The sequence below is a fragment of the Paramisgurnus dabryanus genome, chromosome 20 (assembly GCF_030506205.2).
Source record: "Paramisgurnus dabryanus chromosome 20, PD_genome_1.1, whole genome shotgun sequence".
Taxonomy (NCBI): Eukaryota; Metazoa; Chordata; class Actinopteri; order Cypriniformes; family Cobitidae; genus Paramisgurnus; species Paramisgurnus dabryanus.
Genome location: NC_133356.1, coordinates 29,063,581 through 29,080,966, shown reverse-complemented (window position 1 = coordinate 29,080,966; position 17,386 = coordinate 29,063,581). Strand labels below are relative to the sequence as shown.

At 37.3% G+C, this 17,386-nt stretch overlaps 1 protein-coding gene across 1 annotated transcript in view; it reads right to left on the bottom strand.

The window, feature by feature from the left end:
- Positions 1–17,386, bottom strand: part of micu1 (mitochondrial calcium uptake 1) — a 70,521-nt gene that overhangs the window by 2,281 nt on the left and 50,854 nt on the right. Inside the window, exons 6-10 of the mRNA XM_065251099.1 lie at positions 13,092–13,206; positions 10,685–10,767; positions 7,571–7,771; positions 4,283–4,420; positions 1,092–1,200 (exon numbers count right to left, since the gene is read on the bottom strand). Of these exons, the coding sequence (XP_065107171.1) occupies positions 1,092–1,200; positions 4,283–4,420; positions 7,571–7,771; positions 10,685–10,767; positions 13,092–13,206 (646 nt within the window). The remainder of the gene's footprint in view (positions 1–1,091; positions 1,201–4,282; positions 4,421–7,570; positions 7,772–10,684; positions 10,768–13,091; positions 13,207–17,386) is intronic.

The window sequence follows — 17,386 nt, the reverse complement described above, 5'->3', positions numbered from 1 at the left end:
CCAGTGCAGAGATTTTAGCTTGCGTAGGTCTGAGTGCAGGATGGTGAATATTGAGACAAGGACGATTAAAGATGAGAGAGAGAGAATATGTGTGTGTATAGGAAAAGTGAGGAAGATTATTAAAGCACTGCTGGGATAAAAGCCAGCTGCAGTGAAAAAGGAAGCAGGCGGTGTGTTAAACAGCACAGCGCCTCTGATGATGATAGGAGGGGGGGCAGAGAAGAATTAGGTGATGCAGAATGGAAATTGGAACTGAGAATTGCTTCGATGCAATATCTAGCAAAGCCACTATTGACCGTCTGCGTCAAATCTGGACTTAGTAGTTTATTGCAACCAAAAGGCAGAAACCAAATAGCAATTTGTAAACTGACCAACTTTCTTTGTGTGATATTAAAGGGATATTTCACCCATAAATGAGAATTCTGTCATTATTTTCTCATCCTCGTGTTGTTTTAAACCTGTATGAATAATTTTTCTTGTATGATATCATTTATTAAATGGTGGTAAGCACACAGCTGATTGTATCCATTGACTTCCATAGTAGGAAAACAAATATCATGGGAGTATTGTGATAAATGATAAAGAAGATATTTTGATAAATGATTGAAATCACACAGTTGATGGTTCCCTTTAATTCCATCATTTTTTTATTCCTACTATGGAAGTCTATGGTCACTTACTGCTGTGTGTTTACCATCATTTATCAAAATATCTTCTTTTGTGTTTCAGAAATTCATACAGGTTTAGAACAACATGAGGATGAGTAAATGATGACAGAATATTCATTTTAAAGTGAACTATCCCTTTAAATCTGCTGTGATATATAGTAAAGAAATATAACCAACAACCACTGCATAAAAGATTTAAGGAAAACCCCTTTTCACAATCAATATACAACATACTGCGGTACGGTTAAGTATGTGTATCTTCTCTGTGCACACATTTTTCTTAATATATCACTGCAACACTGCAAAAGATTGGTCAGTCATGGTTTTAAGGTGAAGGGTTTGCATGGTCATGGTGTTTAAAGAGCCTGTAGGTGATCTATATGAGTCTGCATCAGAGGTGTGTATTTGTGTGTATTGTTGTACCTTTATCTATAGATGCTCCTGCCATGTGATAGAAACTCAAGGCAGTGTCAACATCATTCACGTTCTTCAGGAAGGTAAAGAAGTTCTCCACTTCTTCAAACGTAATGCCCTAATACGACAGAGACAAAGTAAGCCAAACCACTTCCTATTAACTAGAGCAATTCATTTAGTTGAACTCTTTTACGAGAGAGAGAGAGAGAGAGAGAGAGAGAGAGAGAGAGAGAGAGAGAGAGAGAGAGAGAGAGAGAGAGAGAGAGAGAGATATGATTAGCTCTCAATAGAGCTGCTAAAAACATGCTGTGTCTGCAATGAGCATGTTAATGTAGTTTAAATATCTTTTTAACAAGCATGATTACAACAAGAGCATTTCTCTATTAAGAGAAGTGTTTTCATACTGGAGAACACTGTTGTTCTCTCATCTTTATTATTTCTCTTAAAATAAAAACAAATTTTTCTATATTTAACTCTTTCCCTGACAGCGTTTTTTAAAAGTTGCCCACGTCAACATTCTTTATGATTTCAACAAAACCCTTCCAAAAAATCTTCATCTTCAAATATATAAACATACAATATATCAAATGAAAGAAAAGACCCTCTTGCTTACAAAAAAATCATCCCATCTTAATTTGTTCTCTTTTTATTACCTCTCAAATATGGGTAGTTTTTTTTTAAATACCAAAAGGACTTTTGCTAGAGATCAAATTCAGAGCAATGATCAAAACAAACACAGAATTTTTACTGTTTTAGGATCAGCGGATGCTTCAGTTTTTATAAGTTGTGAAGGGGCACTAGATCAGGGATGGGCATCTTCGGTCCTGGAGGGCCGTTGTCCTGCAGAGTTTAGCTCCAACTTGCCTCAGCACATCTGCCTAAAAGTTTTTAGTATGCCTAGTAAGACCTTAACTGGCTGCTTCAGATGTGTTTAATTATGGTTGGAGCTAAACTCTAGGACACCGGCCCTCCAGGACCGAAGTTGCCCATCCCTGATCTAGTGGATAGTAGTAGGAAATATAGATTGCCGTTAATGGCGGGGAAGCATTTTCTCTTAATGGACGAGATAACAATGGTGGGAAAAGAGTAAATAATAAATTGAATGATTTTAGTTGACTTGAGCTAAACTGATTTAATTCAATTTTATTTGTATGGCGCTTTTGTTCATGTGACCAAACAATAAATACAGGCTTGACTTTGGCACTTTTGCATGTAAATGTTACTGAAGATGTTTTCGTACATTAATTCGCCTAAACAGATCTGTTCCATGGGTTGGTTTTTCATTCAACTTACGTCGGTGAGGGTTCAAGTATTGTTCATATAGCTGGATGTGAAGTATTCATTGTATACACCTTATTCAGTCCGCCACCATTTTGATTCCAAAACGAGGCTGTGAGGGATAGACGCTCTGTACGCTAGTTTAAACCTACTGTTTTGAATCATGATGCTGGTCATTCAGCAAAAAAAAAAAACCCCACAGAAAATACATCGTTTTACAAATTTCCACAGGACAAAGAACCTCAGAAAATATTGATTGTTAAAATGAGAAGGGACATGTGATCTAATTTTGAGATAAGAGCAAAGCAATGTGTACATAAAATCAGTTTTGTTATTAGCAAAAACGCAAGGCATGAATATGTTAAAGGACAAGTTCGGTATTTTAGACTTAAAGCCCTGTTTTCAGATTGTTTATGATGAAATAGAACGGTTTTGACTGAAATGTCGACATTTGCGGCTGCCCTGAGAATTTTGCCGTGTTTGTGTTTCACCTCCCACCTCTACAATGGGTTTAATGGTGCACTGGAACAATCCTTCCTAAAATGCATTAAACTTTCGTTTACAAAGACGTGAAACTCACCGAGTGGTCAGGGGTGTTCACTGGTATGCTCACACAAAAATCGCTCCAAAAGACGCATTCCAACAGGTTTTATCATAGTTTTTGCCAACTCCATTGACTTGTATTAGATGTCCTGTGAGGTACGGTATTACTCCGCGCCGGGAACTTTGTTTCTATTCTTGCAATTGGCAAAGGCGAATTAGCGCCACCACCTGGGCTGGAGTGTTTATTATTCAAGCTCTAAGCGGAAGAATGTACGGGTGTGAGGCGTTTGGAAAAATAGGTCCACAAGTTAACAACGAATGCTAAAACAGCTGTTGGAAAGCATCTTTTGCAGCGATTTTTGTGTGAGCATATCAATGAACACCCCTGACCACTCGGTGAGTTTCACGTCTTTGTAAACGAAAGTTTAATGCATTTTAGGAAGGATTGTTCCAGTGCACCATTAAACCCATTGTAGAGGTGTGAGATGAAACAAAAACACGCGAAAAATCTCAGGGCAGCCGCAAATGTCGAAATTTCAGTTAAAACCGTTCTATTTCACCATAAACAATCTGAAAACAGGGCTTTAAGTCTAAAATACCGAACTTGTCCTTTAAAAACCTTTTTCCGGAAACTTTGGGGTTCATATGGCGCTTTACCTCTAACAATACTTGCACAACCAACTATCATGTAAATAGCTTGATATCAAATAAAGTGCTGCAAACTAAGTGCTCTTCCCGCCACACAATATAGTTCTCATTTTTATCCGCTTAGAAAATTGTCACGTTTTTTTTTGTGCCACCATCCTTACTTGTGAAACTACTCATGTAACGGTCTTTAAACAGGGAAAACATGGAAGTGTTTGGTGGCTTCTAAATTCATACTTGTTTGGATCCTAAGGAATGAATGGGGCTATGCTTGCTAACACACACGACACGCTGTACAAAGATTAGGTGCATGCATTGAATAAAGATATGTATGTATTAATTAATCTAAGTTGAGGTAAGAATATTGTAAAATATTAAAAAACGATGGTGTTTTCCTTTAACAACCCACGGTTTTTGAGGTTCTTTGTCCTGTGGAAATTTGTAAAACGATGTATTTTCTGTGTTTTGGTGGCTGAATGACCAGCATCCTGACACAAAACAATAGGTTTAAAGCGCACAATCTGAACATCCATCCCTCATAACCTCGGTTTGGAATCAACATGGTGGCGGACTGAATTAAGTGTATTGCAGTTCTTAATAAAGCTAACAGTCAACTTTGCTCTGTGTACTCAATTTTGAAGCTGGCTTGTAACCATCCCTTGATGAATGTTGAATGTTACCACACTCTCTTTCACACGCATACACACACTTCTTCAAACTTGTTGTGTGCCCACCTGAGCGTCCTTGAACATTCGCTTGAGGTTCTTCTGCATCAGTTTGAGTTTACGGGACTGAACTCCGCTGTAGGCCAGCAGCATTCCTCCAAACTGTTTCTCTGAGATTCTGCCGTCCACCGGGTCGTTCCTTTCAAACTAAGACACACATACAAAGAGGGCTAAAAATTAGCATCAGCAGCTCAATATAATTTACAGTGCATGCTAGACTGAATACTTAAGTGTGGGCATGGCTCTGCCAAGTCTTGATGGCTTGCTGGATTTAAAGTATCTGACAGCAAAAATCCAATGGTTCTCTGCTTAAAAAGCATCAGAGGAATTAAAGTCAATTAAAGAGACGGTTCACCCAAAATCAACTCAACGATCACTGAAATGTATCATTTACAGCGTTTACATAACATATTCTGCTCTGTTGTAATTTTGTAGGTTGGTAGTACAGCACACATCGTATGGAAAACGCTATATCATAGCAATTCGTAAAACAAAAGTTCCTCATCCAGATTAAAATGCTTACGTCCCTGTTCTGTGCATAAGTAAAGCCCCGTTCAGACCGCCAGCGACTAGCAGTGGCAGAGCGACACCATCTCATTCATTTCAATGGAAGCTTCCAATGGCGACAGGAAGTGGGCGTGTCAAGGTTATGAATAGTTTAACTTCCTACGCAGAAGTATAATGGACTCTTCCCTGAAAGAGACAGCGTGAAAGTCACTGGCAGTCTGAACGGGGCTAAAAACATAACATTAGGGATGGGCACGAGTACTCGATTGTTCGATTACTCGAACGTGGCATCGATGATCGATCACAAAAACGATGATCATGTGGGTTTATTTATTTATTTATTGTGGATATGGCGGCATTTGGATGTCTGGTTAGCGTTACAAGCACATGTGGTAGTAAAGACTGGGTCTGGAGATGCATGTTTGACATCGTGTCGAGCTACGCAGACTGACGTATGACATCAGTAACATTACCATTCGTGATTCAAAAACAAACAGTTAATTCCGCGCGACCGCGTTGCAGCAACCCACCAATCCGCGCAATGCGCGCCAGCCCGCCGATCCCGTGAAGCCAGCCACAACTCGCATCACTGAGGCACTATGGTTTAAAAGGATGCCGTGATTTTCGGAAATACAGTCAGTCAGGTGCAAAATGTACAGCGCCGTCAAAAGTTCAATGGATTATCATCTCATATTTAAACATCAAATGTCAAGAGATACCAGCGAGCCATACGAGCATTAACTTTACATCTTGACTGAGGTAAGGGGACGACACGACACAGCTAATTGCTAAAATGATAGCAAAAGACTTAAAGCTGCTTAATGTTATGAAGCTTGTGCTTTGACTGGACGTGTTTAAAAGTGCGCTGTTTATGATGCACATCCACAAAGGGAGTTAAACTTTCTTTTTTTTTAGATAACTAAGTTGAAAACTTAGTTGAAGTCTTGCATTTTATGCAGATAGATGCACGTTGTACATTTATGTTGTATAAAGGCTTAATATTATGCAGAGTGCGTCATATAGAAAGCGCTTCGGTTTGTGTTTGTTAACCCTTTAGTTTCATTCCATCACGCAGCTTTTCCTGTTAGAGGTTTCTGTCAAAAACATTTAATTCATTAAAAATCTAGTATGTGTTCATTGTGCTGTCATAGTTTCTTCGAAAATAAGTTTTATTTGAGTGTTTTTAATAAAAATATTTTCATTTTCACCATGACGTGCCTTTGATTGCCCTGCCCCCAGTTAAGCGAGTACTCGTTCTTCAGACCTATGGATTGATCGAAATGAAAAAATGACATAAATGCACATCCCTACATAAGATGCTTCAACATTAAAAGGGACACTCCACTTTTTTTGAAAAATGCTAATTTTCCAGCTCCCCTAGAGTTTAATTTTTCCCGTTTTGGAATCCATTCAGCTGATCTCTGGGTCTGGCGGTACCACTTTTAGCATAGCTTAGCATAATCCATTGAATCTGATTAGACCATTAGCATTGTGCAAAAAAAACAAAGAGTTTCGATATTTTTCCTATTTAAAACTTGACTCTTCTGTAGTTACATCGTGTATTAAGAAAGGCGGAAAATTAAAAGTTGCAATTTTTGCAGTAACATGGCTGCAGCAGGCGTAGTGATATTATGCAGTGCCCAAAAATAGGCCCCTTGGTAACTTTCAATAGCAGGGGACTATTTTCGGGCATTGCTCCTCCTGCAGCCATGGTACGACAGCAAAGTCCTTGATTATTACGCCGGAATAAGAAAAGTCAAGTTTTAAATAGGAAAAATATCAAAACTCTTTGGTTATTTTTAGCGGCATGCTAATGGTCTAATCAGATTCAATGCATTTTGAAATGCAATCTGTATGTACAATCTGACATTAACAATGCAATTACACTGGACAGCAGCCATCTTTCTTCAGGCCAGTGGTTCACAAACTGGGGGGCACAAGATGGTGCAGTTTGAGTACCAATGCTTTAGGCTAAAAACGTGTCATGTTTCGAAAAACCTCCAAATGTCAACATTACAACATCTTCCAAAAAGCCTCATTTTCGTTGACATTAACTTTGTCTCAGTATGGATGGAAGGCCAAAACCGAGAGAAAAAGTGCTGTGCGTGTCCTGTGACTGGAGGCTGTTAGCAGATAACAGGGGTGAAGATTGAGGAATATATGCCAGGAAAGAGACAGACCATAGCTGCTGTCTCAGCATACATCTCTCATGAGATAAATAGAGAGAGATCTGAAGGTGACAGCGACAGAGGACATTACCCCACACTGCTGTCAAAGCCCTCAGGATTCACTAACCCTTTCATCTCCAGCCATTCCTTTTTCTTGGTAACAAAAACTAGCATGTACCATAGTATTCTTCAAAGTAGCCATTGACCAATATGTAGTTTAAAACTAGAATGCAGGGTGGCCAATGATGATAAGCAAGGTTCCTAAACGTTCCTAATCCATTACTGTGAATATAGGATAAGGATGATTTATAAGTAATATTGATTTTATACAAATGAATTGAAAATGTCTCAAAAGATTGATTCTAAATATATTACCATTTGAAACCATCACTGTACCATGGTAGAGCCACAGCACGGTTTCTCTCTGTCGTTAAATCACACTTAACACTAAATTAGGATTAATGTCCTGTAAAAGCACAGAGTATTCCGTACAGAAAGAGACTGCACGAATAAATGATGCTTAATATCCCCCACGGCAAACTTTGATTGGTGAAATCTGACAATACTTGACCTTTATCTATTGTTCTGTCCTCTCTTTGTCAAGTCAGCTGTCTGTCCGTACCTCAAGTTTTAGCACGTCATGCTGTAATTTCCTCTGAAACTCCAGGAAACTGCTGATGGTGAGTTTGCCCTTTAGATCAGCACCAAAAAAGTATGTGGTGAGAGCTGAACTGCAGCCTCCGGTCTTCAGGGTGTTTCCTGTGGTCGAGCGATCTCTGTGCCTCATTCCCATACTGGTCTGAGAACGAATGATGCTTTGAACCTGGAGAAAAAAAATCCTTACATTTATGTAGCGCCAAAGATATAACAAGATTGAGCACAGCTAGGGGACAATGCACACCCAATATGTTTCTGGGTTTTGACCTATAAAACTATGTCAAGACTGCAGCACTTTATAAGAAGTAGATAAAACGAATAAAAATGAAGTAGGTCTGAAAAAAGAGAAAGAAAAACTGAAGGAAGAGATAGGATAAGACAGAAGGCCTTTGGTGATATGTATATTATTACGAATCATTTAACATTTAAACGGCCCATGACTTTTTCCATATCCCTATAACAAAAGCAATTTCTGAATGCAGTATTCACAATAGAAGTGCTCTTAAGAGAAACTCAAGGTGTCCTGCAGGTTAATGTCTAAAATGTTGAAGTGTCCAGGGACTGAGGTGGGTTCAGTAGGTACAGGGTCACTGTCTGAAAACATCAAGGACATTTAGCTCCTCCAGTTCTTTGGGAATAAGGGCAGTGGACTGTTAAACGGTGATTTATGTGGGGTTCTGGGACGGCAAAGATAAGCATCAATAAATCACAGACTCCATAAATCCTGCTCCTTAATGAATCATTGAAAGATCAAACACCTGATTCTCAATCTACAACTGTACATATGAATCTATTAAAGTGAATATTTGTGACCCTGATCAGTCATAAGGGTCATTTTGTTTAATTGAGATGTATACACATCTGAAATGCAAATAAAAACATTATTTTTATTAAGAATTTTGGCAGAAATGTTGTCAGTAGTTCAGAATGAAACAAAAATTCGTTTTATTTAAAGGGATAGTTCACTTTAAAATGAAAATTCTGTCATCATTTAGTCATCCTCATGTTGTTCTAAACCTGTATGAATTTCTTTTTTCTGATCAACACAAAAGAAGATATTTTAAGAAATTATGGTAAACACACAGCAGTAAGTGACCATTGATTTCCATAGTAGGAAAAAATATTTTGGAAGTATTGTGATAAATGATGAAGAAAATAATTTAATAAATGATGGTAAGCACACAGTTGACGGTACCCATTAAATTCCATCATATTTTTTATTCCTACTAAGGAAATCAATGATCACTTACTGCTGTGTGTTTACCATCATTTCTCAAAATATCTTCTTTTTGTGTTGATCAGAAAAAAGAAATTCATACAGGTTTAGAACAACATGAGGATGAGTAAATGATGACAGAATTTTCATTTTAAAGTGAACTATCCCTTTAAAGGGATAGTTATATTTTTAAAGGGGACTTTTTTAAGATGTCAAATAAATCTTCGGTGTCCCCAGAGTACTTAGTGAAGTTTTAGCTCAAAATATCATATAGATTATTTATCGTAACTTTGTCCTTTAAAATGCAAATGAGTTGATCTCTGCACTAAATGGCAGTGCCGTGGTTGGATAGTGCAGATTAAGGGGCGGTATTATCCCCTTCTGACATCACAAGGGGAGCCACATTTCTTGCAGAGAATGGTTTACCAAAACTAAGTTACTGGCTTGATCAAATTTTCTAGGTTGATAGAAGCACTGGGGACCCAATTATAGCACTTAAACATGAAAAAAGTCAGATATTCATGATATGTCCCCTTTAACACTAAGTAAGATATTTTGAGGAATGTTTGTTACGTTTTTTCCTACTATGAAAGTGAATGGAGCCCATGATCGGTTTAGATAAAAACATTCCTTAAAATATCTTCATTCGTGTTCATCAGAACAAAGAAATCTTTACAGGTTTAAAATAACATGAGAGTAAGTAAATGATGACTGAATTTTTATTTTTGGGTGAACTATCCCTTTAAACACATAGTACATTTAGAAAAACTGAATATAATCTTGACTCTTTATTTCCACGGCTGTATTTAAGTCATTAGTAAACTGATTAGCATTCATTTGTTCGGAGTATTTGTAGTATTACTGTACAGTGTGCCATCACATATTTAAGTATATTGGCTGTTTTACAACGGTTTCAAATGTCATTCAGTGCTTTAAAGGGACACTCCACTTTTTTTTTGAAAATATGCTCATTTTCCAGCATTCCTAGAGTTAAACATTTGATTTTTACAGTTTTGGAATCCATGCAGCCGATCCTAGAGTCTGGCGCTAGCAGTTTTAGCATAGCTTAGCACAATCCATTGAATCTGATTAGACCATTAGGAAAATGAGCATATTTAAAAAAAAGTGAACTATCCCTTTAAAAATAATAAACCTATTCTCTAAAGCTTAGACTACTGGTGGTCCACAGATACCAAAGTAACATATTCTTTTTGATGTGAATGAACTATGTTAACTCTTTTAAACAAATACAGTGCATTTGCCAAAAGGCATTTTATGTACTCTTAATACATTTCGAAAGAGAAAGACTTCTATCTGATAATTGACATTCAGTGACTTTGTACAAAAAGGTAAATGCAGCCTGACAGGCAAACTTGATTAACTAACAAAGATTAAAACAAAACACAAAAAGGCATTATAAATACAGGAGGGTGGGTGTCAATGAGCGAAGCGTATCAGATGTTTCCAGGGGCTTTACTAATGTGTTACTTAAAAATTCAGAACACAATATTACCAATATCACTACAAAGTCAGAAGATTTCTGCATTAAAACATAATCAACATGCAAATAATGTGCCATCTGCTTTGAAGATTTCCCCAATCCTCTTAGCTTACCTCTTTTAATAACACAGTTCACCTGCAACATTGGGCAAACATGTCACTGAACACAATATGTTTTGGATTATATTTATAATTATGTCTAGTTCTCATATTTTACTGATATCTGATATTTTACCAGGAGTGCGTGTATGAGAGAAAACTCAAGTAAAACCATGCACAATTTGCCTCATTCTTCTCCCCAGAAGCATTTTGCTTATCTACATTGTTAAAACAGTGGCTTTTAAGTTGTTGGAGTTCACATACCTGTTCAAACTCCTCGAGGTCGACCTCTCCGTCTCCATTCAAGTCAAACATCTTGAAGGCGATTTCAAAGTTCCTCTGAGGAGCTGCAGGGAGATGAAGCAGGAATAAATGTTATCGACGGCACAAATGCAACCCAAGGGTATGACGGCACTCACTTTCACTTGTAAATAATTGCTCTCTCTGGATCTTTTTAAAAACCAAAAAATATTTGAGTGGAAGTTTCTTATAAAGACTCTTTAAACCCTTAAAATGCCAACAAAGTTTTTGTGTTAAACCATTACCATGTTGTAAAAGCATATTATCACAGATGAAACAGTCATGTTTCCTTCCAAAATACAATATTCTGATAGACATTAGTGTTACTATAGTAAAATGTACATTTATATGAAAATATTGTAAAAAATACTGTTAAATAACTGGGCCGAATACGGCATTTCATCAAAAACCAAGGCAGAACGATATGTCGGAATAAGCAAAATATTGCAAATGTGCATGTCACAATTATTTGCAACAACTCTATGATTTTAATTCTTCAAAAAAGTATGTATAGTCAAAGTTTTAAGCCAGCAAAGAAACTGGTGAGACAAAAAGAGTAATGCTTTCTCTTTTTCCCAAATAGAATGTGAAACATATGGTGGTTATATAATTTTAAAGGGACATTCCACTTTTTTTGAAAATATGCTGAAAGTAACCATGGGGACTATTTTCGTGCAGTGCGTAATATCACTACTCCTGCTGCAGTCATGTTACATCAGCAAAGTCCTTGATTATTACGGCAGAATGAGAATATAGTTCCTAACTAGCCTGGGTGCCAGCCGATCTTAGCCCCGCCCACAACATTTTGAGAACGGGAAGATCGGTCTGGAGTTTCTTCGTTGAGGAGCTACTATGCTAGACCCAAAGCTGATCGAACCAATCAAATTGGCAGGGCGGGCTTTATACGATGATGGACAGATGATCAACAGTAACGCAATGAATCACGTCACCAAAGAGCGCGTGTGTTTAATCTGTTTAATGAAATGGCTGCCGCTGTAGAATTCAGATGTGTGGATTCTGACATTGAGTCTGTTCTAAATGATATCGACAGAGCAATGATTTTAAAAGAGGAACAGAGAATCCTCTTTTAGAATCCTCAAGAAAATGGTATCACAGCGATGCAACTCGGCGTGCATGACAAGATGGATATAATTAGCGGTCGTTGCCAGCTTCTTTTCGGAAGCCCGGAATCGTGGCTGCTGGATAAGTGGAGGGACATGCTAGGCTCCAATATTTTCAAGCCAACGTAATGGGTATCGTCATGGATGAAGTTCACCTAACGTACAAATGGTAAGAGATAGTCTTACTGTATGACTTAGTAAATACTTAATGTTGTGATATAAACGAAATGTTGTAAACATAGTAGGTGTTGATGTACGTTCGCTAACTCAGACTTAGTATAATCACAATGTTAGTGTCATTGTAGCGAAATAACTAGCAGTTCGGTCAGGCTGCAAAAGACGTAATTTCAACATACTCCGTTGCTCTGATTGGTCATAGGTCTATCCAATTGAGTGCAGAGGCATTTTTCGGTTGAGACACACCTCATAATTATAGCTCAATGGAGCGGTATCAGACTCAAATTCTGACTAGAATTGTGTATGACAACTTCAGGCTAGTTCCTAACCATATCTGCCTAGAAAATCACAACTTCATCAGTCTTAGTACACAATGTAACTACAGAAGAGTCAAGTTTTAAATAGGAAAAATATCGAAACTCTTTGGTTATTTTTTAGCGTGATGCTAATGGTCTAATCAGATTCAATTGATTATGCTAAGCTATGCTAAAAGTGCTAGCGCAAGACCCGGAGATCAGCTGAATGGATTCCAAAACTGTAAAAATCAAAAGTTTAACTCTGGGGGAGCCGAAAAAGAAGCATATTTTCAAAAAAGTGGAGTGTCCCTTTAAGTTTGAAATTTTTTAATAATTTAATACAATTTTACAAAAACATTATTATATCGCATATTGTATATACAGCTCTACCAATAACTTTTTTCCATGCTGCATGCATCCACGCCAATTGTATTCAATAAACAGTAGGCAAAAAATACCCAGATGACTGTACGTCCAGTGATTTAGGCATCAAAAATGTATTCCTTGTGATTTAATTGTACATGTAAGTTAATAATGGACACGTTTCTTCAGATTACATCATAGATCAAAGGTTATTGAAAATATGGCGGATGTAGAATGTACAAAATGTATTCATACTGCACCCACGCATACTGTACTATATACAATGTATTATTTTAACAATAAAGCATTAGGCACTTCATCTAATTCAGTACTGTCACGATTTGGGATGCAGCAATGAATAATTTTACAAGCTTAGAGAAGAACACAGGGCTGGAAAGGCAGCCAGACACTTACTGGACAGAACGGTTGTGAGGAAGATATAATCTGAGAAGGAGATGAGTCCACATTCTCCCAGTGTGTAGAAAATACTGTCCTCATCAGCAAACTTCTCTCTGTCCTGAGAGATCTTCTGCAGGTGCCCACAGAGAAACAGAGATAAAGAGAGTCAGTACTGTATCTGCGCTGGAGCTTTAAAGTCCTGTTACTCCATAGAGTCTGAACACAACAGCAGATAAAAAGGCACTGGCATGCTAACACAAACACTGTATACATATCATGCAATGCTGCATACTCATACAAGAAAGAGACAGAAGAAGGAAATAAACATGAGGGCAATATAATGTTAACCATCAATGTCCAAAACCTAGTGAGCTGCCCACCTTGACATGATTTTTGGACATGTATAGGCATTTTCAAACATATGAATCATGTAGATTGCCAACCTACACTGCAAAAAAATAATAAAAATAATTTTCTAACTTATTATTTTTGTCTTGTTTTCAGTACAAATATCAAAATATCACAAGAATTTTTAAAAATGTCCAATAAATCTGGGCCAAATACGGAATAAAAAAATGATATGTCGAAATAAACTAAATATTGCAAGTGTGCATGTCTTGGTCCATATGTCCCCAGAGTACATATGTGAAGTTTTAGCTCAAAATACCATATATATATAATTTATTATAACATATTCACTGCAAAAAAGGATTTTCAAGAAAAACTATTCTTAGCATTTTTGTCTTGTTTTCAGTAAAAATATAAAAAAATTCTTAAATTAAGAAGCTTTTTCTTGATTAAATTTGATATTTTTTGTGTAAAAACTAGACTTATTTTCTTGGGTTGTTTTGCTCATCAAGAAAAAGCATCTTAATTTAAGAATTTTTAGATATTTGTACTGAAAACAAGACAAAAATAGCAAGAAAGTCATTTCTTAAAGTGTAAACATCAAATTTCGGTAGGTAAGTTAAATTTAAGTGCCTAACTTTTTTGCATTATTACCATCATACACTGTAAAAAAGATTTGTGGGTTCAATTTAAAAAATATGTTACCTGGTTGCCTTTTAAGTTAAAGGAGTAGTCCACTTTAAAGATGGGGTCCATTGAATTTTTATAGTAGGAAAAAACACTATGGTAAGTCAATGGGCCCCATCTATAAAGTGGACTACTGCTTTAACTCCTCTTAAAAATATTAATTAAGTAAAAAAAGTGTAATTTTTTTTCATTTTCTAAGTTAAATGAACTCAAAATGTTAAGGAAACCAGATAACATTTTTTAATAAGTTGAATAAATTTTTCTACAGTTATCTAAATCCAGTAAGTCATCCTGCTAAACAGCATTTTTAGAGATCTTAGGTTTATTTAATCCAAAAATGATATCCAATAAACGTCGTCTATGCAGGCAGCTCACCTGGTTTTGAGACACAGTCATGTGCCTAAACTAAACAACAAAACAATAACTGCAACAAATCACATATTTCACCTCACAAGATCACACTGTATTGCATATTTCTGCGAAAACTGGTTCACATATTATGAGTATAATGAAAGCAGCTCATAGTGAACACAGTTTAATTCCTTTATTTTCATGTAAACAGACAGCAATCGAAAAACAGGTGCCACAAAATCACAATAATCCATTTTTGAAATACACACAGACACGTAGCATGCTACACTTCAATGTCTGTTAATATATTGTGTTACCTCTGTCTGAGGGGAATCCCATCAATGTGTGAAGAGGAAGAAAAAATGGGTTAAAATACAACCTGACCATAATGCTATAAATCAGGCCTATCGCACGCCACACACAAACACCTAACAACCAACGCCATTGTGATTACACTCATCCAACTACAGCCCTTGAGTTCAACATGCTAGCACACACAAACATTTATGCGATATCCAACACATTTAACACACTGTTTCTCTGTTAACAGACTGAAACATGACGCAAGCCAATAATATGATATGTCTCCATCTTTACTCCGAGGTGAGTAGACCACAAACTGAAAATGAGACTTTGTTCTTCCATATAATATTCTGCATGCTAGCACATAAACACCACTGGATATGCAAACTAAAATGTGTCCGATTGAAATCCTAAACACAAGAATACATTGTATATGTTTCTGGCCTTGAATGATGGCACGTGAATGACACTACACTATTTACTGTTTTAAATCACTTTGTGTTAAAGTGTCTGCCGAATGAATATACGTAATGTAGATGTACACATTAGGTGAAAAGTGAATATCGTTGTCTGCAGTCTGGAATATCATACAGACAACACCTAGTAACCACCTTGCAATGACCTACTGTAGAAACCACTCAAAACTTCTTTCTAACTTTAAATCAATGTGTGAAATTAAACCATTAGCAACTGCACAGCAACACCCAGGCAGCCACCCACAACACTCTAGCACCATAGCATTGCATTGCCAAGTACAATGTTTAAGCGATTGTTTTGCTGCTCTGTTCTCAGTGTGAATTTGTCCACATAAAGGGTTTTGTGTATGTGTCAGGGACAAAGTGAATAGGTTATTTTTGTACTGGCTTCAAAAACTCTTCGAAGTGGGAATAGGTTTGGACAGCCAGCAGGTGCTGCAAAAAGAGCTGACAAGAGTATGTGTGTAAGGAACAGTGGGCTCAAAGTGTCTCTGTTGTCACCTTCAGAGACATTCAGGAGAGACTGTTTTGGGATACATTTACCCGACAGAGATTGTACTAAATATGGAAGTTTTCCTTTGCACTTTTGAAATATTTTGTGTACACACCACAACGTTGTCAAAAGCAACTTTAATCGCTGTATAATTCATGCCATGCCAGTAGTTTACTCTGGCTCTGTAGAGCAGTCTGACAGAGAACAGTACGATAAAGAGAAGTCCCATAGAGAGCAGTCCAAAAGAGCGAAGTCCAAAAGAGAGCAGTCTGATAGAGAGAAGTGCAATAGAGAAAAGTCCAAAAGAGAGCAGCCCAAAAGAAAAGTCTGATAGAGAGCAGCCCAAAAGAAAAGTCTGATAGAGAGCAGTCCAATAAACAGCAGTCTGACAGAAGGAAGTCAGATAAAGAGCAGTCCAAAAGAGAAGTCCAATAGAGAGGAGTACAAAAGAAAAGTCCAATAGAGAGCAGTCCGATAGAGAGCAGTCTGACAAAGAGAAGTCAGATATAGAGCAGTCCAAAAGAAAAGTCTGATAGAGAGCAGTCCAAAAGAGAGCAGTTCAAAAGAAAAGTTTGATAGAGAGCAGTCCGACAGAGAGAAGTCTGACAGAGAGAAGTCAGATAAAGAGCAGTCCAAAAGAAAAGTCCAATAGAGAGCAGTCCAACAGAGAGCAGTTAAAAAGAAAAGTGCAAAAGAGGGCAGTCCGATAGAGACCAGTCTGATAGAGAGCAGTCCAGCAGAGGGAAGTCCGATAGAGAGCAGTCCAAAAGAGCAGTCAGATAGAGAGCAGTCAGATAGAGAGCAGTCCAAAAGAGCAGTCCGATAGAAAGCAGTCTGATAGAGAGCAATCCAGCAGAGAGAAGTCAGATAGAGAGCAGGCCAAAAGAGCAGTCCGATAGAGAGAAGTCCAAAAGAGAGCAGTCCAAAAGAAATATCCGATAGAGAGCAGTCCAACAGAGAGCAGTCCGACAGACAGAAGTCAGATAGAGAGAAGTCCAAAGAAAGCAGTCCAAAAGAGCAGTCCGATCGAGAGAAGTCTGATAGAGAGAGGTCTGATTGAGAGCAGTCTGATAGAGAGGGGTATGATAAAGAGGGGTCCAATAGAGATGATTCCAATATAGAGAAGTCCAAAAGAGAGCAGTCCAAAAGAGCCTGAAAACTGTAGTGTTAAGAACCAGTCTCTTATTCAATCTCCTCTTCTTGCAGGCCTCTTCCCATTGTATTATTTGATCTGCAATGATCCGTGGTGTGTTTGCACCATCACCAAGAGTGTACGAAAGTGTTTACTGCTCCACTATTCAGAAGCAATACTTTTTTTGGTTAAAAATAAACAAAGTTTTGGGTAGCAAACTGTCTCCTTACCTTACCCTGTTTGGTAAGCTTAAAATAAAGATTTATAATTTGAGCTATTCGGTACACTCAGGTAATGTCAGTTTGATGTCATTTGACTTCAACCCACAAAAAACTTTTTAAAAACTTTTTTAACTCAGCAAGTAACTTTTTAAAAATGTTATTTCTCAGATGGCGATGGTAAGGCTAAAGTTAGGGATTGCAGTGTTGTAAATGTGTTTATATAGCTAGTAAAACCTAAGTTAGTTTAAATACTGAAAGTATTACTGTAAATAAACAAATGCATTCTGTTTTAGGGAATG